The 18,102-nt window shown below is 32.5% G+C and overlaps 1 protein-coding gene across 5 annotated transcripts in view; it reads right to left on the bottom strand.

The window, feature by feature from the left end:
• Window positions 1-18,102, bottom strand: part of CSN7 (COP9 signalosome subunit 7) — a 71,171-nt gene that overhangs the window by 23,059 nt on the left and 30,010 nt on the right. For all 5 annotated transcript variants that reach the window (XM_085811228.1, XM_085811229.1, XM_035365105.2 and 2 more), the window contains exon 4: window positions 14,911-14,999. In XM_085811228.1, coding sequence (XP_085667354.1) covers window positions 14,911-14,999 — 89 coding nt within the window. The remainder of the gene's footprint in view (window positions 1-14,910; window positions 15,000-18,102) is intronic.

Below are 18,102 nucleotides of genomic sequence, written 5' to 3' on the forward strand. Positions count from 1 at the left end.
TTCAAAATGGCATCAGTCATGTAGTGGAAGAAAAAATGTTACTGAAAGTGAAAATGGCTAATTCAGCTAAAACTACTAAACTTGGCCACAAAAGCAAGAGTAAAAGGAAAAAACAGCCATTTGTTAATAAAAAGTCGTAATTCTTCAAGCTAGCGGGCGATCAAGCTACTATGAAAAACGAAAAGGCCCGATTTGTTAATAAAAGCAGTAAAATTGGCCATTATAGAAATTTAAACAATAGTATTAAAAGTAATGTGCCAAAATTGCGGAGGAAAGAGAATGTATAAACAAGAATTATCTGTACATTTTTTACATATATATATATATATATATACTTTTGGTTTGCCCGACTGCAACCAGAAAGGGAGGTGCACATCTACATGTTACAACAGTACCAGATACAAAATTTCAAATGTTCTGGCGCTACTCGTTTCTGAGTTAAGCAAGATGCATACGTACATACAAACGCCACAAAAAATTCTTCTGAATCATTTTAAATCAGTTTTATAATTCGTTTGGGGAAAAAGAGCCCTTTATTTTCTCCTTACCTACAAACGTCACACAAAAACATCATTAAATTGCACTAGACAGCAATCAAAATGAATATTTTCGTTGAAATATGGTACCTGGAATTTTTCGTGATTACACTACTTCCTTTACTTCATACAAGGAAGTAAAAACTGACGCTGTAATTGGAAACTACACTTGCTTTGACTAGTTTTGATAAAAACAGTAAGACAAAAACTAAAGAACTAATATAGCAAGCTGTTTTTTTAATATAAAAAAGAAAATATTTAAATCTCACTAAAGATTTTAAGCAACTCTCTCTCTCTATATATATCCGACAAGTCTGCATCTCTTTCCATTGTCCAAACATAGCTACTCATTTTACCTGATACCTTATAAAATTTATTCAACTCTTACCAGAAACATGGAGTGTGAGCACACTTATTGCCAAAAAACCCCTCGATTATATTCCCTCCACAATCACAGCTCCGCAGACATGCACATGTATGTTTATGTATTTGAATCTGATTTGCACAATTTGTACCTTTGTTCCAGTACATTCCATAAAAAACACACAATTAAGTCTCTTAATTTTGCACACGAATGTGTGTATATATACAGGGTGTTCGGGATAAATTTGACATATTTATAATTGATTATACTTTTCCGTAGGCTGGAGGTATTGACACACTATTCGTCATTTAAAAGTTTGGACCCTTCTTCATTCATATACAAGATGTCAGAAAGGATGGATGACTGGACCCCACCTGAATCATGGAAGAGAATAACTTGCATCATGACTCGCGCCGGCCATCAAAATAACGATATTATGACTGCTGCCCAATGCTCCCTGAACACAGTAAAAACAATCAGGCAGGAACTAGAGACTTGCAATAGTGACTACGAGGATGTAGCAAGAAGAAAGATCCCTAGCAGATGATCTGATTTTGTTCGTACAGCAAAATTCCTCACAAATCTGCAGGAACAGGTGTTGAAGAACTCTAACATTGGAATTTGGGTTTTGTTACGTGAAATGAATGTTGCAGCCTCTACTATGAAACTTGCACTCAATGAAGACCTTCGCTACTACTCATACAAGTGAATTTTCTTTTTCCTTACGAAACTGTCAAATTTATCCCAAACACCCTGTATATAAACTTAAAGCATCTAAAGTTAATATTAAATTGGAATCAAAGAAGGCAATTCCTCAACAATATTAATAATTGCAGCCATGTATAAGAGGTTTAACACAATTCTGGTATATTTCAGATTCGATTTTACAGCTTTATATGACTTTTAATGTCTTAAAATTTAACTGAATCTCTTTTCTGTTTCTGATATCAAATGAACCAAGGAGAATGAAACATGTTTACGAAACATACTACTCAACTTTTATAAAGCTTTAATTCATTTTCCCCTGATGAGTTCTGAATTGGTGTTTCAGTAAAAGGAGATTAATTTTTATTTTCATACTTTTGTATATTTTCCTTTGGCATTTTTATTTTTCAAGTTTGTTCTACTATGAAGTCTTATTTAAATTTTGATTTGTTTAGATATTGTGTTAAACCTCTTATACACGGTTGCAATTATTAATATTACTGAGGAATTGCCTTGCTTTGACTCCAATTTAATATTTAGATCCTTTAAGTTTATTTTACTTCAATCCCGCAGCTATAGTGCAGAACTGGTTAAAAAATTTTTAGCCTATTATTATGTTTCTTTATAAATATATATAAACTTAAAGCATCTAAAAGTAAACTGGAGTCAAAGCAAGGCAATTCCTCAACAATATTACTAATTGCATCCTTGTAAAAGGGTTAAACACAAAATCTAAACAATTCAAAATAAAAATTATCATATTAGTATAAACTCAAAAACTAAAAATGCAAAAGGGAAAATATATACAAGAAAATAAAAATTAATCTCCCTTTATTGAAACTTGAATTCAGAACTCATCAGAGGAAAATGAATTAAAGCTTTATAAAAGTTGATTAATATGTTTCAAAAATGTGTGTCATTCTCCCGCTTAAATTAAGATCAACAACCCGAAAAAGAAACAAATCTAAAATGTTCCAAGATTTTCCCTACACACATTCAAAACACTTGGGGGGGGGAACATAACATTGTTTCAAACTGGCTACCCTCCCCAACCAAAGAAAAAAAAATACATATTGTAAAATGACCAACCAAATTGGTCTAAAAACATAATATGCAAATCCAAAATTCAAAATCAAATATAAAGATAGATCGTAATATATATATATATGCCTTTCATGATTACAATATATCTATATCTATATATATTCTTTCATTTCCCCCTCAATTTAGAAACTTTTAGGCATAAATGATCTTTAAAGCTTCTTATACCCTTTATTTATTAAATATCATTTTACATGTCTTTCTAAAATAAACTAGTTTTGTTTCCTTTTGACTTTTATATTTACTTCTGATTTGCAATAGATAGTTTTGAATTATAACTTTTTTAGCAGTTTTGCTTTTTCTTTGGTTCGAAATTTATTTTGCCCATTGCTTTTAATTTACGTAATAGTTTTTCCTGTTATGAAACTTGAGAATTCCTATTTTATACTTTTTATTTTTACAGTCATGTTTGTACATGCTTGTCCTACTATCACATCGAATCAAATTATATCTTGACGATTAATTAAAGTGAGAACTATTTTTATACTTTACTGCAAAATTTTTTAACAGCTTTAAATTATTACTTCAAATTAATTACATTCTTATTTGGCACTTTCTTTTTAATCACTTCCAGAATTCATTTAAAGAGTAATTTCAACAATCATACAGATACGATTAAAAAACATTACTGAAAAATAAAAGCAAAAGGGTTTCTGCAATTTGTTATATTATTTTTATTGTCTCATTTTATTTAATTATTTTGTTTTTACTTCAATTCTGAGGTATATATTTCCTGCTACACTGTTAAACCCCAGTTTTTACTATTGATTATTTAATAAGTTTCAGAGCATAAGGCACAACTTTAACAAGTTATAACCTTAATTTGAAATTTCTGATTTTTTTGTTTATATATATGTTATGGTGAAACACCGAAATCTGGAGAATGTCGACTTTCACCGGTGAATGTCAACATTCACATAGTCGCTTGGTGAATGTCCGAAATATTTTCCAAATACTCTTATTTCTCACTTACACTGGTGAATGTCAACATTCACCATGTACTAATGGTGAATGTTGAACATATAAGAATATTATATTTCCTTCTCCGTAATTCATTCACGAAAAAACGCACTTGAGACTCAGAATAAGAACTTAAAACACACGGTACATTCAAAATGAAAATAATAGAAGTTATAAACTTACCAAATTATGTCATTCAAATCTTATTTATTGCAACAAACTATTATGACACTTTGAATTGCACAAGAATTGAAGGACTAAAACATTCCTATGTATTTTCTGATTTTTTGGATGTACTGTGATCTATCAGGGGGAGTGTGTTATAAGTTTGGGGAGAAGATATTGATTGCCCTTTCCTTTCATAAAAGATAAATAAATAAAATATCCAGCAGGAACTTTTCACTTTGTACCATTATGTAACTATCAGAAAGGTGTCACATTCTTTCAAAAGTTTCATAATTTATAAAGCTGTGTGAATAAGTGAGTAATAACATATATTTTAGATAACTTCTACATACTATTTTTGTTGAAAATACAAAGATAGAATGTTATAAATTTTACATTTTTAGCATTTGCTTAGTATATTTATACATTTAAAATTACATCATATGAAATTTTCTCCTGCAATAAGATCAGAATAAATAGCATTATTTGTATTATATTTTCAAATTATGGAGTTACTTTATTTTTATTAATATTTGACAAAAAATCATAACTATACTTCTATTATATTATTATTATTATATTCTGCTGTAAAAATCAATGCTAAAAAGTTTGCAGATTTCATGCTCTACATGGGCAATGGTTTCACTCCTAAACAACCACCCACCTCCTTTCCAAGGTGTGCAACATTTTTTTTTTTTTATGATACATTTTACATTTAGGAAGCTCAAAGGTACTAGTTATCAATTAATTTCATTAAACGCTGAAAAACTTTCAATGCCCCTCAAAGGGTTAAAAGCTTGCAAACTCAGTAAAACCAAAATGGTTGCTTAGTAACAAAATAATCTCTATCTACAGAAATAGTCTGGTTTTTGGACATTTCTCCTAAAACTACAATCCTGTTGTATATTTTGTAAAACACACAAAATTGAAATACAGTTTAAAATTATAAATTTTTTGTATATTTTATGCTGCAAACAAATTTTATTCAATACTTGTCCCCTCCCCCACCAATTAAATTCCTAGTTACCTAATTATAATTAAACATTATATATCACATAATTCTTTCAAATTACAAGTTTAGAATGACAGCTAAATTCAAACTTACGGTAAGATTACATTTAGAAATCCATTTCTCCTTCGGCACGATTTTCATCAAAACAGCAAGAAGGAATTGGATCAAATTTAATCAGAATTCTCTATGACAAAAATTCTTGAAAAAGGCTGTAAATACAATGTGGCCAGGAAGTCCCTCTACACCTGAACTAAATGCATGTAACAGTGTAAGATGGTGATATATTTAAGATTTGAATCTCCCATCCAATGTGTGCTCCTGACTTGAATTTCAAAGTGACTGCCCGGAGAGGAAAATAAAAGTTTGTGCACTGACCAGTTCACTGTCTCGCCTTTTTGTGCTCCACACCAGCGACTCCACTTTGGAGAAGCACTTAGTGATACGTCCATGGGTTCATGAATGGAAGCAAAACAAATGAAAATACGGCACAGGGAATGGACAGGTTCGGTAAGGGGCGACCAAGTCGGCAGACTTCGATTATGTGGGAGAAAAAAGCTGTGTGCAGGGATGAAGTTCTTCATATCTTTGGGCCGTATTTCTTTGACAGCCCATGACCCAGGTTACTCATCCGCAGTTTTTTAATGACTGGCTTCTTCCACAGCTGAAGAATCACAGCACCAACAACAAGATAGAGTTTCTGACCACTTTGCACTCACTGTTCGTGAACTGCTCTATAGCCACTCAAAACACCGTAACTGGAAGTGTAGCCTATGACCAATGACTAAAAATAAAGGTTGGGCAAGGACTTCTGAGTAAGGAGGGTGGGTTTGGTTTGTGTGATTATGGCAAAGCCTCGAGCATTAACTGCCTAAGAGAAGGGATGCCTTCATGAAGGATTTTCTAAGGGAATCTGGCTCATATACACGTTACACATTGGGAAATGCATGAAAACGCCAATGCAACCAGCCTGACTGCGGGATTCAAACCTCGGACTGAATCATCAATGTTCAGCGACTTTACTGTTCGTCCGCTGGTGGGTATAATATACAGGGTGTTTATAAAGTCCCGGACCCATTTTGATGTTTAATAACTCATAAAATAATGAAGATATAAACAAATTTATGGCATTTATTGATAGAATAACTTATATATTTTCCTTTTCACTTTTGAATATCTTTACTTTTGTAAATATCGTCTGCGCGTGTGGTTAATTTCAGATAGTTTCATATTCCAGTTTAAATATCGTCTGCTTATTAATTGCATTTTTCTCTCTTTTGTTTTTGGCAACTATTGCAATGTTATGCTTACTTTTGAAGTGTTTGTTCTTTTACTTTTGTATGTGATTTTGTATGTGAATATTAAGGAGAATGCATACACCACAAGAGAAAGCACAGATTTTATGGTGGTTCATAGAAACAGAATCCATAATGCAAACACAGAGAAACTGCAGAAGAATTTACCAAAAAGACCCTCCATCCAAAAGCAGCATCTTGCGGTAGGAAAAGAATTTTCTAGAAACTGGAAGTATCGCAGATAAGAAACGTTCCGGATGTCTCTGCACAAGTGATTTTGATGTTGAGTGTGCCAGAGAGACATTTTTACACAATCCTAGAAGATCTGTGAGATCAGCGGCAAGAGAATTGGATATGCCAATTTCGACGGTGTACAAGGTTATTAAGAAAAAATTAAGACTGCATGCATACAAAGTTCAAATTGTTCAAGTTTTGGAACCGGACAATAGGCATATGAGGATGGCCTTTGCAACAGATATGCTAAGGAGGACAGAAGATGATGCTGAATTTCTGAAGTGCATAATGTTCTTAGACGAAACTTCCTTTTATCTTTCTGGCATTGTTAATCGCCATAATGTGTGCATGTGGGGATCTGAAAACCCTCCATGAATACCGTGAGGCACAAGGGATTCCCCAAAGTTTAATGTGTGGTGTGGACTAATGCACGACCGAGTCACTGGGCCTTTCTTTTTTACAGAAAAGACGGTCTCATTAGTCATATATTTAGACATGCTGGAAAACTTCGTATTTCCACAACTAGAAGAGCTTCAACCACATGTCTTTTTGCAACAAGATGGTGCACCACCTCATTGGAGTACCATTGTTCGTAGTTCTTTCAATGACCATTTTACAGGAAAATGGATTGGGCGAGGGGGTCCAATTCCTTGGCCACCCAGATCACCTGATATAACGCCGCTGGACTTTTTCCTTTGGAGATTTGTAAAGGACAACATTTACAGGAGGAGAGTGTCGAACATCGATGACCTAAAAGCCAGAATGACAACCGCAATAGCCTCTGTGGATGCCGACATGCTTGCCGGTACCTGGCGTGAAATTGAATACTGACTTGATATTCTCCGTGCGACGGAGGGGGTACTCGTGCAAGTTCATTGACAAGGGTCATGAAACTTTTTGAGTCTATCTAACCATTTATGTTATTAATTTTAATCTATCTATATTATTTTATGAGTTATTAAACATCAAAATAGGTCCGGGACTTTATAAACACCCTGTATATACTATTAGTATTGCCCACTGCAATAAAAAAGCGAAGTATTAAACTAGATATACTAGCAGTCCCACATAAAAAATTACAATGTTCTAAAACTAAAAATTTTTGATTTATACGAAATACATAGGTTTATAAGTGCGTACAGATGTCACAAAAAATCCATTTTAGAATAAAGTCCTTTATTCTGTTTGTACATACAGACGTCATGCAAAACAACAGTAAAAATGGATATTTCCATTGATATCTGATGACTTAAATTTTTTGCGACTACAATACTTCCTTTACATGCTACAAGGAATACAAAGGAGGAAAATACATGATGAAAATATGGTAAATACAGATTTGTATATATATGAAAGCATAAAATGAATTGTTCTATATATTTTAATATGCATAATAAAGATATATCTACAACAGGTGTGTTTGTGGAACCCCAAAAAATCTCCTGAAACTTTTACGGACTTACTATCAACATTTTGGAGTTTCGAGAAGGGGGGGGGAGAGAAATGAAAAATTACAATTATGAAGTATTGAATGACCTAATTATAAAAGTTCAATGAATTACTTTTTTTGCAAAATTAATAACCATAAATTTTCAAACATATAAACTACTACATTTTATGTAAATATTTTAAATTACCTGAATTAATTCTTTAAAAAAAATTATCTAATTTCTGCTGCTTTTTTTTTATTTTCTGATGTTTGTGGGCTTGTCTTTCTTTTGTGGTGAACTTCATAATTGCAGGAAGGTTGACTTTTATTTTCCTCATATACGGTTGAAGAAATTTCCTCGAGAACTGCACATGCAGAGGTAGAAGCAGTTTGCTTTTCTGCTAATGTAGAAGGTTTTTCAGAGACTTTTATAGGTGACTCATCTGAAATACATATTTTTAAGTCCTCTTGATATGTTTTCCAACTTCTGTTCATATTCAGTAAAAGATCTTTGTGAATTGGATCAGTCATTGGATTTTTTTAGCCATATTTTTCACATGAGGTTTCTTTAGAAGCCATTAAATCATATTTAATAGTCTGCACTGCATCTAGGGAATCAATCTTAAGAGAGGTTCTATAGTCAGTGACAAGTGTATCCATTAAGTTGAATGCACTTTCCACTAATGGGCCATGGAAGCAGCTAAGGCAGACCAATTTAGCCAATGTAGGATACTTACAATCATTTGTGAAATCATCTTTTAAATTAAAAACTTTAGACCAATATTTATCAATTGTACACTTGACTTGATTTCCACTTTCATCAGATGTGTAGAGCATTTCTTTGGTGATATCAACAGGGTTGCCACTCAAACAGGAGAATGAAATTCCCTGACTTTTCCAGGTTTTCCAGGTATGTTTCGAGAAAATTCCAGTCTATCTGCGTAATGTACGTTGGCTGTGCTAAGAGGTAAATTAATTATGGTATTATTTGTACTGCGTAGCAAATTCACTTAATTATTCAATAAATCCCAGAGGACATTTATTCTTAATTATTCTTGGTACACTTTGTTTGATAATTTTGTTTACTTTTCCGCTTAAAAAACTTAATAAAATTTAAGATATATACATTGGATAACAACTGTACATTTTATTTAATTATTACTCATGATCATCCCTAGTTCAACACGAGGCTAATCCGGTTCTTATAAATCACAACGCAATCAAGGTTCATAGCCACATTTTAGTTAAAAAAATAAGCACCTATAAGCACTTTTCAAGCACATTTTAAGGAAAAAAATAAGCACCTATCTAATTACATTATACACAACTGCATAACCTTAAAAATTAGACTTGCAATTTAAAATATGAGCAATGCAATATTTATTAAGAGAATGAGCATTACCTCAAACATGAAAAACAATTAACTTTTTTTTTAAAAAATTTTAAATTAAAAAAAAAAAAAAAGAATTTACAGAATTAGTTTACAATGAGAGAAAAAAAACTATGCAGAACTAAACTATATTACAAGATTTAATGATGAAATTTCAGTTCAAAATATAGAAAATAAATAATAATAAGCCATATTAATTGTATTCGCTTGGCACCTAATAATAAATACAATTTATTTTTCCACTCATATTAATATTTAAATAATTTAACTTAAATCAAAATTCTGAACATTTTCTAAATTTTTATTGCATAACAGTTTTCCCTTAACATATATTCCAAGTAAGTAAAAAAGAGGATAATTTCTGAAATCAGGAGATCCGCATACTCGGAAATTGCCGAATATTCCGTATAGTCGCGCGTAACTGGAAAAAGAGGAGGGGGGGGAGATTGTAGCCGTTTTGTAGATTTCTCCGCTAAATAAATGATTTTGACATTTCGATATGTGCATCACATAAAAATAGACCAACGGAACTGAGAAATATTCTGCTTAGAAAGCAAAGTAAAACTCTTTTAAGTGTTCATAAATAAATCTCAGACTGAACATCAAAATTAATTATCTCTGCAAAATACAGCAAACGCTATTGCGCAATACGTGCAACGTAATTCTTCCATACGTGATATTATGCAATCGGAATCAACAGCTGTGATATTACGCAATCGGAATCAACAGCTGCCGGTATTCGAAGAATAAAGAACTAAATAAAGGAAAAGAAAGAGACTTACTAATCTGGGGTGTTTTTGATTCTACTTTTGAACAGACTGTGTTAAATTTCTGGAATAGAATCATTCTTCGCTTGGGTTGGGTAGACCACAAAACTTTTAGTCCTATTCAATCCAGATTGGACAGTAACAAAAAAAAAAAAAAAAAAAAAAAGAGAGAGATAGATTTTGCGGAGAAAAGGGTGAACCTCCCAACCTCCGTTCTGTATAATGTATTTAGAAATATATATATATTGACTATTCGATTACTTTCCTTTTATTTAAGCCATTCCGAATATTATTCCTTAGAAAGCTAATCTATGTAAAAATACACCAATTTTTGGAAGTTTATCTACACTTCAGCAGCTACTGCAACTATATTATTATAAATATTCATACATATGCTCATAATAAACACGAATATGAACTGACCACGCGGAACGAGAATGCAAATTATTAAAATTACTGATAGAAATTCAAACGTGTGTAGTATTTGGGTGGAAGGAAAAGAATACCGAACGTAACGGAATTTTCTACGGTTTTCGCAATTCTTTGACCAATAGAACGACGTGCACCTGTCTGTACTCTCGCGCGCACCACAGGTTACGTTAATGCAGAGAAAGGGGGAAAAGCTATTTCCGGGAGTATCATTCACCATCTGACGTTCCATATAAGGAAGAAAAGTTGTTTATTTAGTTTCGGTTTTGGTACGGGGGAAAATGCGCGTTCATTAAAAAAGCACTAAATGCAAAAAATAAGCACTAAAAACAAAAAATAAGGGCTTTAAAGAAAAAGTAAGCACCTATAAGGGCCTTTATATTTTATTTTCAAATATAAGGACTTATAAGCACTTGTAAGGACCGCTACGAACCCTGGCAATGCTAAAAGTTAGGTTAGATTTTAGGTAAGTTTAATTTGTGTCAGGCGTATTCTTAAAAGCCACCTTAACACTTGAGAACACAAATATAATTATAATAAGAGTTGTTTTCTCCACTGAAGATTGAGATTAGAATCTGCCCAATCTGGAATAAAATAAGGCTTTTTTTGCAGACATTCTGCAGCTAAACGAAAGAAAGAAATCTATTTAATGATATTTTTTTACTAAATTGAGGTATTTTATATTTATTTCGCAGCATACATAAGGAAAAAATATGTGCATTAAATTTCGTGATGTCATCATACTGCTAGAATTAATTTCAGGATTATGGCAGAGAAAATTTCCTGAAATTTGGAAATATTATTTACTAATGATAAATAAATTTAGAGGGAAGAAGCAACATTAAATGATATGAATAACATAAATAAAGATAATTACTTAAAAATTGAATTAGAATAATCAACGATATTTTAGCGAATATATTTGTATTACATGGTTATCCTAGACGATTGATTACTATTTTTTTATTTTACTGCAAAATGACAAGGTATTTATTTAAAAAAAAAGAGAGAGAGAGAGAGAGAGAGCGATTTTGCGGTAAAATCCTAGTATACGATATGGCCACGGCCATGATTTTGAAAATTGTCGCCAAGAACAAAATGACCCGTTTACTGCTCATCATCATGTCGCCAAATCCCGCTTTACCATACATGGAGATTATTCTGACCAAAGAACATCTATGTAAAAAGCGGAGGGAAAATTTGCCAAGGGATTTGACGATGGAACGGCCAGAATTTCCCTCTCCACGATGTGTACAGGAAATTGAGAAACACGTGTTAAGAAGAAACGTTCTTTGACAAAAAAGAAAACTACGAAAATCCGTTTTTAAATTACTGCGAAAAATCCAAGAAGAAACGTTTTATCAAAGAACGTTTTTTCTTGGATTTTTCGCAATAATTTTAAAAACGGATTTTCGTAGATTCCTCCCCCTCAAAATAACTAATCCATGAATTAATTTACTTGAGCTAAAAAATATTTTCTTTTCCTTTAGAGTTTAAAGACATTTTAAACGATATTCATTTTATGAACTCTTGATAACGTGACCTTCGAACTTCGACACCAGTTTCGAGCTTTGGCAACAGATATATCGTGCACGCACAGCTATTTCCCGCTATGATGGAACCGAGCTACGTCTGTTGCAGAGAGGTTTTCCTTCTTTACAATACATATTTTTTTAATTCTAACCTATATGGTACCGTATACTAGGATTAAACCCATTTTGTTTTATACGAGAACAGGTACTTTCTTTAGTTCATGCACTGCACATGCGATTCTCGAGGTTACTGGAAACCAAAAGTTGCGGGAAACTTGCTTTGCCTTTCTAAAAAGACAATCAAATTTGAGCTGCGAAAATTGGCTCTATGCCAGCTGCCCGAATGACACTCACGTGATACACAATTCGCCAAAAAAGTGATCTCTTCCGACGTCGGCGCAAAACTCGCCTTTTTTGGCGGGATCGTTGTATGAAATTCCCTGACTTTTCCAGATTCTGACTAAAACACTTAAATTCCCTGACTTTTCCCTGAATTTTTTGGTCAATTCCCGAATTCCCTGACCTTTTCCGGTTTTCCAGGTAGCGTGGCAACCCTGTATCAATATCACTTTGGTATAACCTTATTTCAGCTTCTACTTTTGACTTTTCATTATCACTAAAAATATGGGACATAAAAGATGATAATTTTTCAAAAGCTAATATTGTACTGGTTTTACCTCTTAGCTCTGGATCTAATGCTGTAAAACTAATTAGATATGAATTTTTAAGGGGTAATTTCGTTTCATATGCTGTGCTGTATTAGTATAAGCTTTCATCAGAGAAATTTGGAATTCTTTTGCTATTGGATAATTTTTTGATAATTTCTTCAGGAGAGTGGAAGCTTCTGCACCAGTAAATATTACTTTGCTAGGTAGATGGAATTCTGGAATTGTGACATCAACCTTTAATAAATCGTTATAAGATGTGCACTCTTTATTTTCTGGCTTCATAAAAAAAGAGAAAAATTTTGCCATCAATTTATAAATACTGGAATGTACTAAATGAAGCACTGGTTTTTTTGTTTCAAATAATTTAATATATGTGTTGAACTCTGGTAATACTGCTGAATATAATGCCATATGCAATAAAGTTTTGTTTTGCATAACAAATAACCCATTTAGTATTCTTTTTTTTTTTTCCGAGCTAAAGCATCCTTTGTGAGTTGTTGGGAATGCAAGAAAGAATACACCCCTTCAACAATTTTTTTCTGAGCTGCAGAAATATTTCTTTTATTGTATACAGTTTCAACATAAGAAAAATAATCCCGTTTATCAGTTTTATCCAAGTAGTGAAAATAAAATGCAATAAGAGCATCCCACAGATCTTTGATTCTTTCTAAAACATATAAAATATACACCCACCTATGGTCTGGTCTCTTCAAGGGCTTAAGTTTTTTAATGGCAAGGGATTCACAGATTTTGAAAAAATTTTCTCTTTTACTGCAGCTTTTCATATCAAAATAGATGTCATCAAACAAATATTCTAAGTATCTATCAAAACATGAAGCAAATTTTTTTGCACAGTTATTAGCTGTGTGACATGTGTCACCATCAATATCTAATAAGTGAGGTGCTTTATTTGATCGCAGTCTGGTTTCAACACCCTTTTTTTTTCCACGCATGGTGTTACATGAGTCCATTAATACACTAATTAAGTTTGCCCATGGAATATTATTATCTTCAATAATATTAACAACTGCTTTAAAAACAGCTTCTGAATTGCAAGATTCCATCTTTAGAGATGCAAAATGATGAACTACAACTTCATTTTGATTGTTGTCATAAAACTGCACCAATATTGCCAGTATACTTTCTTGAGCATTGCTAGTACTTTCATCCAAATTTAGAGAAAATGGAGTCTCCTTTAAAGTTTTAATGATATTTTCCTTAATAGTTTTTGCGAGCCCATATTTCATCTTATAACATGCAGTAGTACTGGACATCTCCAACGAGTTTAGTGCCATCTGATCGCGGCTCAACTGTTTGCAGAGTTCAATTAAATTGGGAGCTACATTGAAAGAAAGAGAATTCTCGGCAATAAACGAAGTTATTAATACCTCTTGGCGTGCTTTTCTTGTCACTATATCCAATGGCTGAGCATCAGTCTCCAGTAAGTCATCAGTATTTTTTGAATTAGCATAATTACTTAAAGTCATTGAATGTCTAATGCACTTTGAATATTTTATGTGCGTCACAGTTTTAGAATGATTTGTGAAAGCCTTGAATCCTTCCCCACCATACTTCAGCAGTGAGTTACAAAAAACACAATATGCTTGTCCAGCAACATTTATTTTCTTGCACCATGTGCCGATGGTATCCCCATTACCAACTCTCCATTCAATCCAATTCCACCTTCTTCTAATTGTATAATATCACTATTTATATCGTGAAATTCTCTTGCATACATAAATAAAAAAAATATTTCAATAAACGAAACGAAAAATTTACACGTGCATCAATAAATGAAACGAAAATTTTGCACAGCGGAGAAAAAAAAATTGAGAAGCGATCAATGACGAATAGCTAATACGGCGAAAAATCCCCCTTCTCTACTTACTGGCGCCACACCAGGAGAGATAAGACCTTTGAACCCAGAGTCATGTGATGGCACATCTGGTCGAACAAAGTCTCTCCCTTTTTTTTCTGCCGCGCCTACTTGCCGAAAAGAATCCAGAAGAGAATGTCCGAGAACCGGGGGAATGAGTCATAACTCGCAATATGGAAAGAACAAAAAAGAAGTTTTTTCCCCCTTTTCACGCATTATCACTGCCTTTGGAGAAAGAAAGGAAAAGTTTTCACCACACGCACTGACCTTGCGTTTTCTGCTTTCAAAGCAAACAAAATTACCCAGATCAAAATAAATAATTCATTATTATTCCTACTTCCTTTTGAACGATGATCCCCAGAATTTCTGGGTATCGAAGTTCAAAATCCCCGGAGCACAAACACCCCTGCTAAAAGCAGAAAAGTTATTAATTTGTATTAGTATACATACTTTTGTTTTTGTTGCTAAGGAAACAATTGTGAGATGCCGCAATTTATTGACCATGGCAGGTGTTAATTCAGGATATTGAGATTTATTTTCTATAAAGAAAATGATTTTAGAATACATAAATATATGCAGTGTCATTTATTCTCCAGTTAAAAAATGTTGGTACTTACGTATTAACACAACCACCATGGCGATTTTCACAAATAAAAAGGCAAAAGTTACTTATCAGGAGAAAACTGGGTTTTTGTAAATTTTTTAACCCTTTCGGTCCTAATGGGTGCATACATCCCAGAGATTAGATTTCATGGTCTATCAGGTAAATAAAAAGGCCCACTTTTAAATGGGTTTTTAAGGAATCAGAGAACAAATATATGACCAGAAAAACCTGGCAACACTTTTAAATTGCAAATAGCACACTTATGTTTTTGAGCATGCCACTTGCTTAAATTTTGATTCATCTTTTTTTTAAATTTTAGAGTAAATGCAATTATAGCTAAGGCATGCTTAATATAAAATAGCTCTTATTAAGTAGTAATTTAACTTGTAAGATTTAAGAAATTTGGAATAAATTCTTTTTGTAAGATATATTGTACCAATTGTATTGAACAGTGGGTTAATATGGCCCATCAGTGATCAACTTACTTCATTCTGATATATTATGTTTATGAAACATACATGAAAATTTTTATTGTATATGAACTGGTGCATGTGGCAGACTTTACGTTTTGTAATATTCACATTATATTATTAAAAAAAAATTTAATTTTGTTTTCTGAGAAAGAATAATATCCCACATGATTGGGACAAATAGTCCCAGTTGACAATTCGATTGGGAGACTGTCCCAGAAGATTTCCAGGAAACATGAAAAGTTAAAAACTTTAAACTCATATTACATTTCTTTTAGTACATCATTAAATTAAACTACTATTCATAGTTTAATTTTAATTGTGCAAAAGTTAGGTGAAAAGGTTTAAAAAGATTCTGAAACTATCAATAATTACTGCAAAATGGAAACATTATCAGCATATGAAAAGGAAATCATACTTTAAAATACAAATTTTATTTATTTGTATTATGTAATTTTATTTATTGTTATTATGTATGTTTTACAATATATCAAAAAATAAAACACTTAAATTTTTCTCCAAATCTTTCTGTAATTTTTTTCTCCCTTAGGACATAGTGAACTGTTTGCACTTAAAAAACATAAGAGAGAATTGCAGAGATACAGAATTTAGCAAACTCCAATAACATTGCCTATCTACTAAATATATCTCTTCGTTGTTCTCTTTAAAGATTTTGTGTCAAAATTCTGAGTTCTTGAAGAAACTTTACTACAGTTTATTCCATCACTGGCAAACACCATAAGCGTGTATTTTCAGTATGTGCACGATTGCCAGTTTGGCACATTCTGAAAATTTGGCAACTTCTACTAAGGTGGTTGCGATAACACATAAGTACCAAAATGTTTACAATATTGATATTTCTTTAACATAAATAATAATAATTAAAAAAGAACAAAAGAAAATAGAATTTAAAAACATGACTGAAATAATGCCATACAAATTAAATATATTTTCGGCCATTATACTAAATGAGGTATTTAAATAAAAAATTAGCAATAATGAGTATCAAAATAGATAAAAAATTAGTAAAAATAAATATTTTTTATTCTTACTCCTTTTACATGAATTATAGTACGAATAAAAGAATACAAATCTATTTTCCTTCTTATTTAAAAAAAAGTTGATTGTAGATTTAAAAAAAAATACATATATTATACCACTTTATGTAAACTGATGCAAAAAATCTGAATTCCAATAACTTTCTATTTAAAACCAAAATTAACCAAAGATTGAATTTTAGTAATTTTAAAACTGAACAGATTCATAAAACTGAAATCAAAATATAATTTTACAAACACCGAAATAAGCGATAGGTACTTTCAGCTTCTAATAATTTAAACCTATTACAGGTTCTATAAAAACACTGCATGCTAGAATATTCGATTTGACTGTAAATGCAGGAATTGTTAGGCAATTTGACAGTTTTTGCAGGAATTCATGCTGAATAAATTGACTGGGAGCAGTTTTAAGCATTTTCTTTGATGAGCAAATATTCTTGTCTAATGAGAATAAAATATCTGTTTTATAAGCTCTTTTTACTTTAGGAAGGTATTTTTCATTTCATGCAGTTCAAAAACAAATCCAGGAGGGGGGATGATATTAAAATTTTTATTTATATATTAATGAACTTTGTGTCTTACATTTAAAATTACACTTTTTATTCATGAAATTTTGCTAATAAATAAATACAACAACGGATTTAAGAACCAGAACAGAAACATCTTTTATTAAATACAATAATGGTAGAAATAGCTCCTTTTCTGTTAAAGGGGCTGTCACTTACAGCCAGAGATATTGAAACGTACAGGCGCGGTATGATAGCTTTCCTGCAAAGCAGGTTAGGGTTGCCATAAAATGGCAAGGGAAGGCAGAGTTGCCACATTTGGCAAGAAATTGCAATTTTGTATAATTTAAAATTGTTATGCTTAATTTGTGTATATAACTTCTATATAGTGTAAATGTTTGCATCGAATTAGGCTTCTGACCAACGGTTGTACTGTCCAGGATGTGCAGTCCTTGGGAGGGGGCAGTGTTACTAAATGTACAGGCGCGGTAAGATAGCTTCTCCGCAAAGCAAGTTTAGGATTGCCATAAAATGGCAAGGGAAGGCAGGGTTGCCAAATTTGGTGAGAAATCTCCCATTTGACGACAAAATTGGTGATATGCCTTGGATGGATGGAGAACCTTCTGGAATGAATTCTTACCGGTTTAGTCTAGAATTTTCTTGAACACAAGCTGAAAGCTATATAAACCCTGCTGGTATGCGGAGAGTGAGTGTCTTAAGTTAGTTAGTCCGTGCCGAGTGCACCAAAAGAGTCTCTTAGTGTATCGTCGAGAGAGTGTGTTAAGCTGCGAGAATGACTGTTGAGGAGTTGGGAGCTATACTCTAGTGTAATCATCGAGTGCATCGCAAGTTGTAGTGTGGAGAGTCTCAAGATTATGTGGAGTTCCGAGAACGGCCGAGCAGAGTCGGGAGCTGCACTCTGGTGCTTTGCAGTGAAGCTGTCTTCATCGTTATACTCTGCCTGAAGGCTGTGTCACTGATTGTTACAGCGTGTGTATGGTAGT

The sequence above is a fragment of the Stegodyphus dumicola genome, chromosome 2, assembly GCF_044657685.1.
Source record: "Stegodyphus dumicola isolate Sdum_Otavi_A_Nest chromosome 2, ASM4465768v1".
NCBI lineage: Eukaryota > Metazoa > Arthropoda > Arachnida > Araneae > Eresidae > Stegodyphus > Stegodyphus dumicola.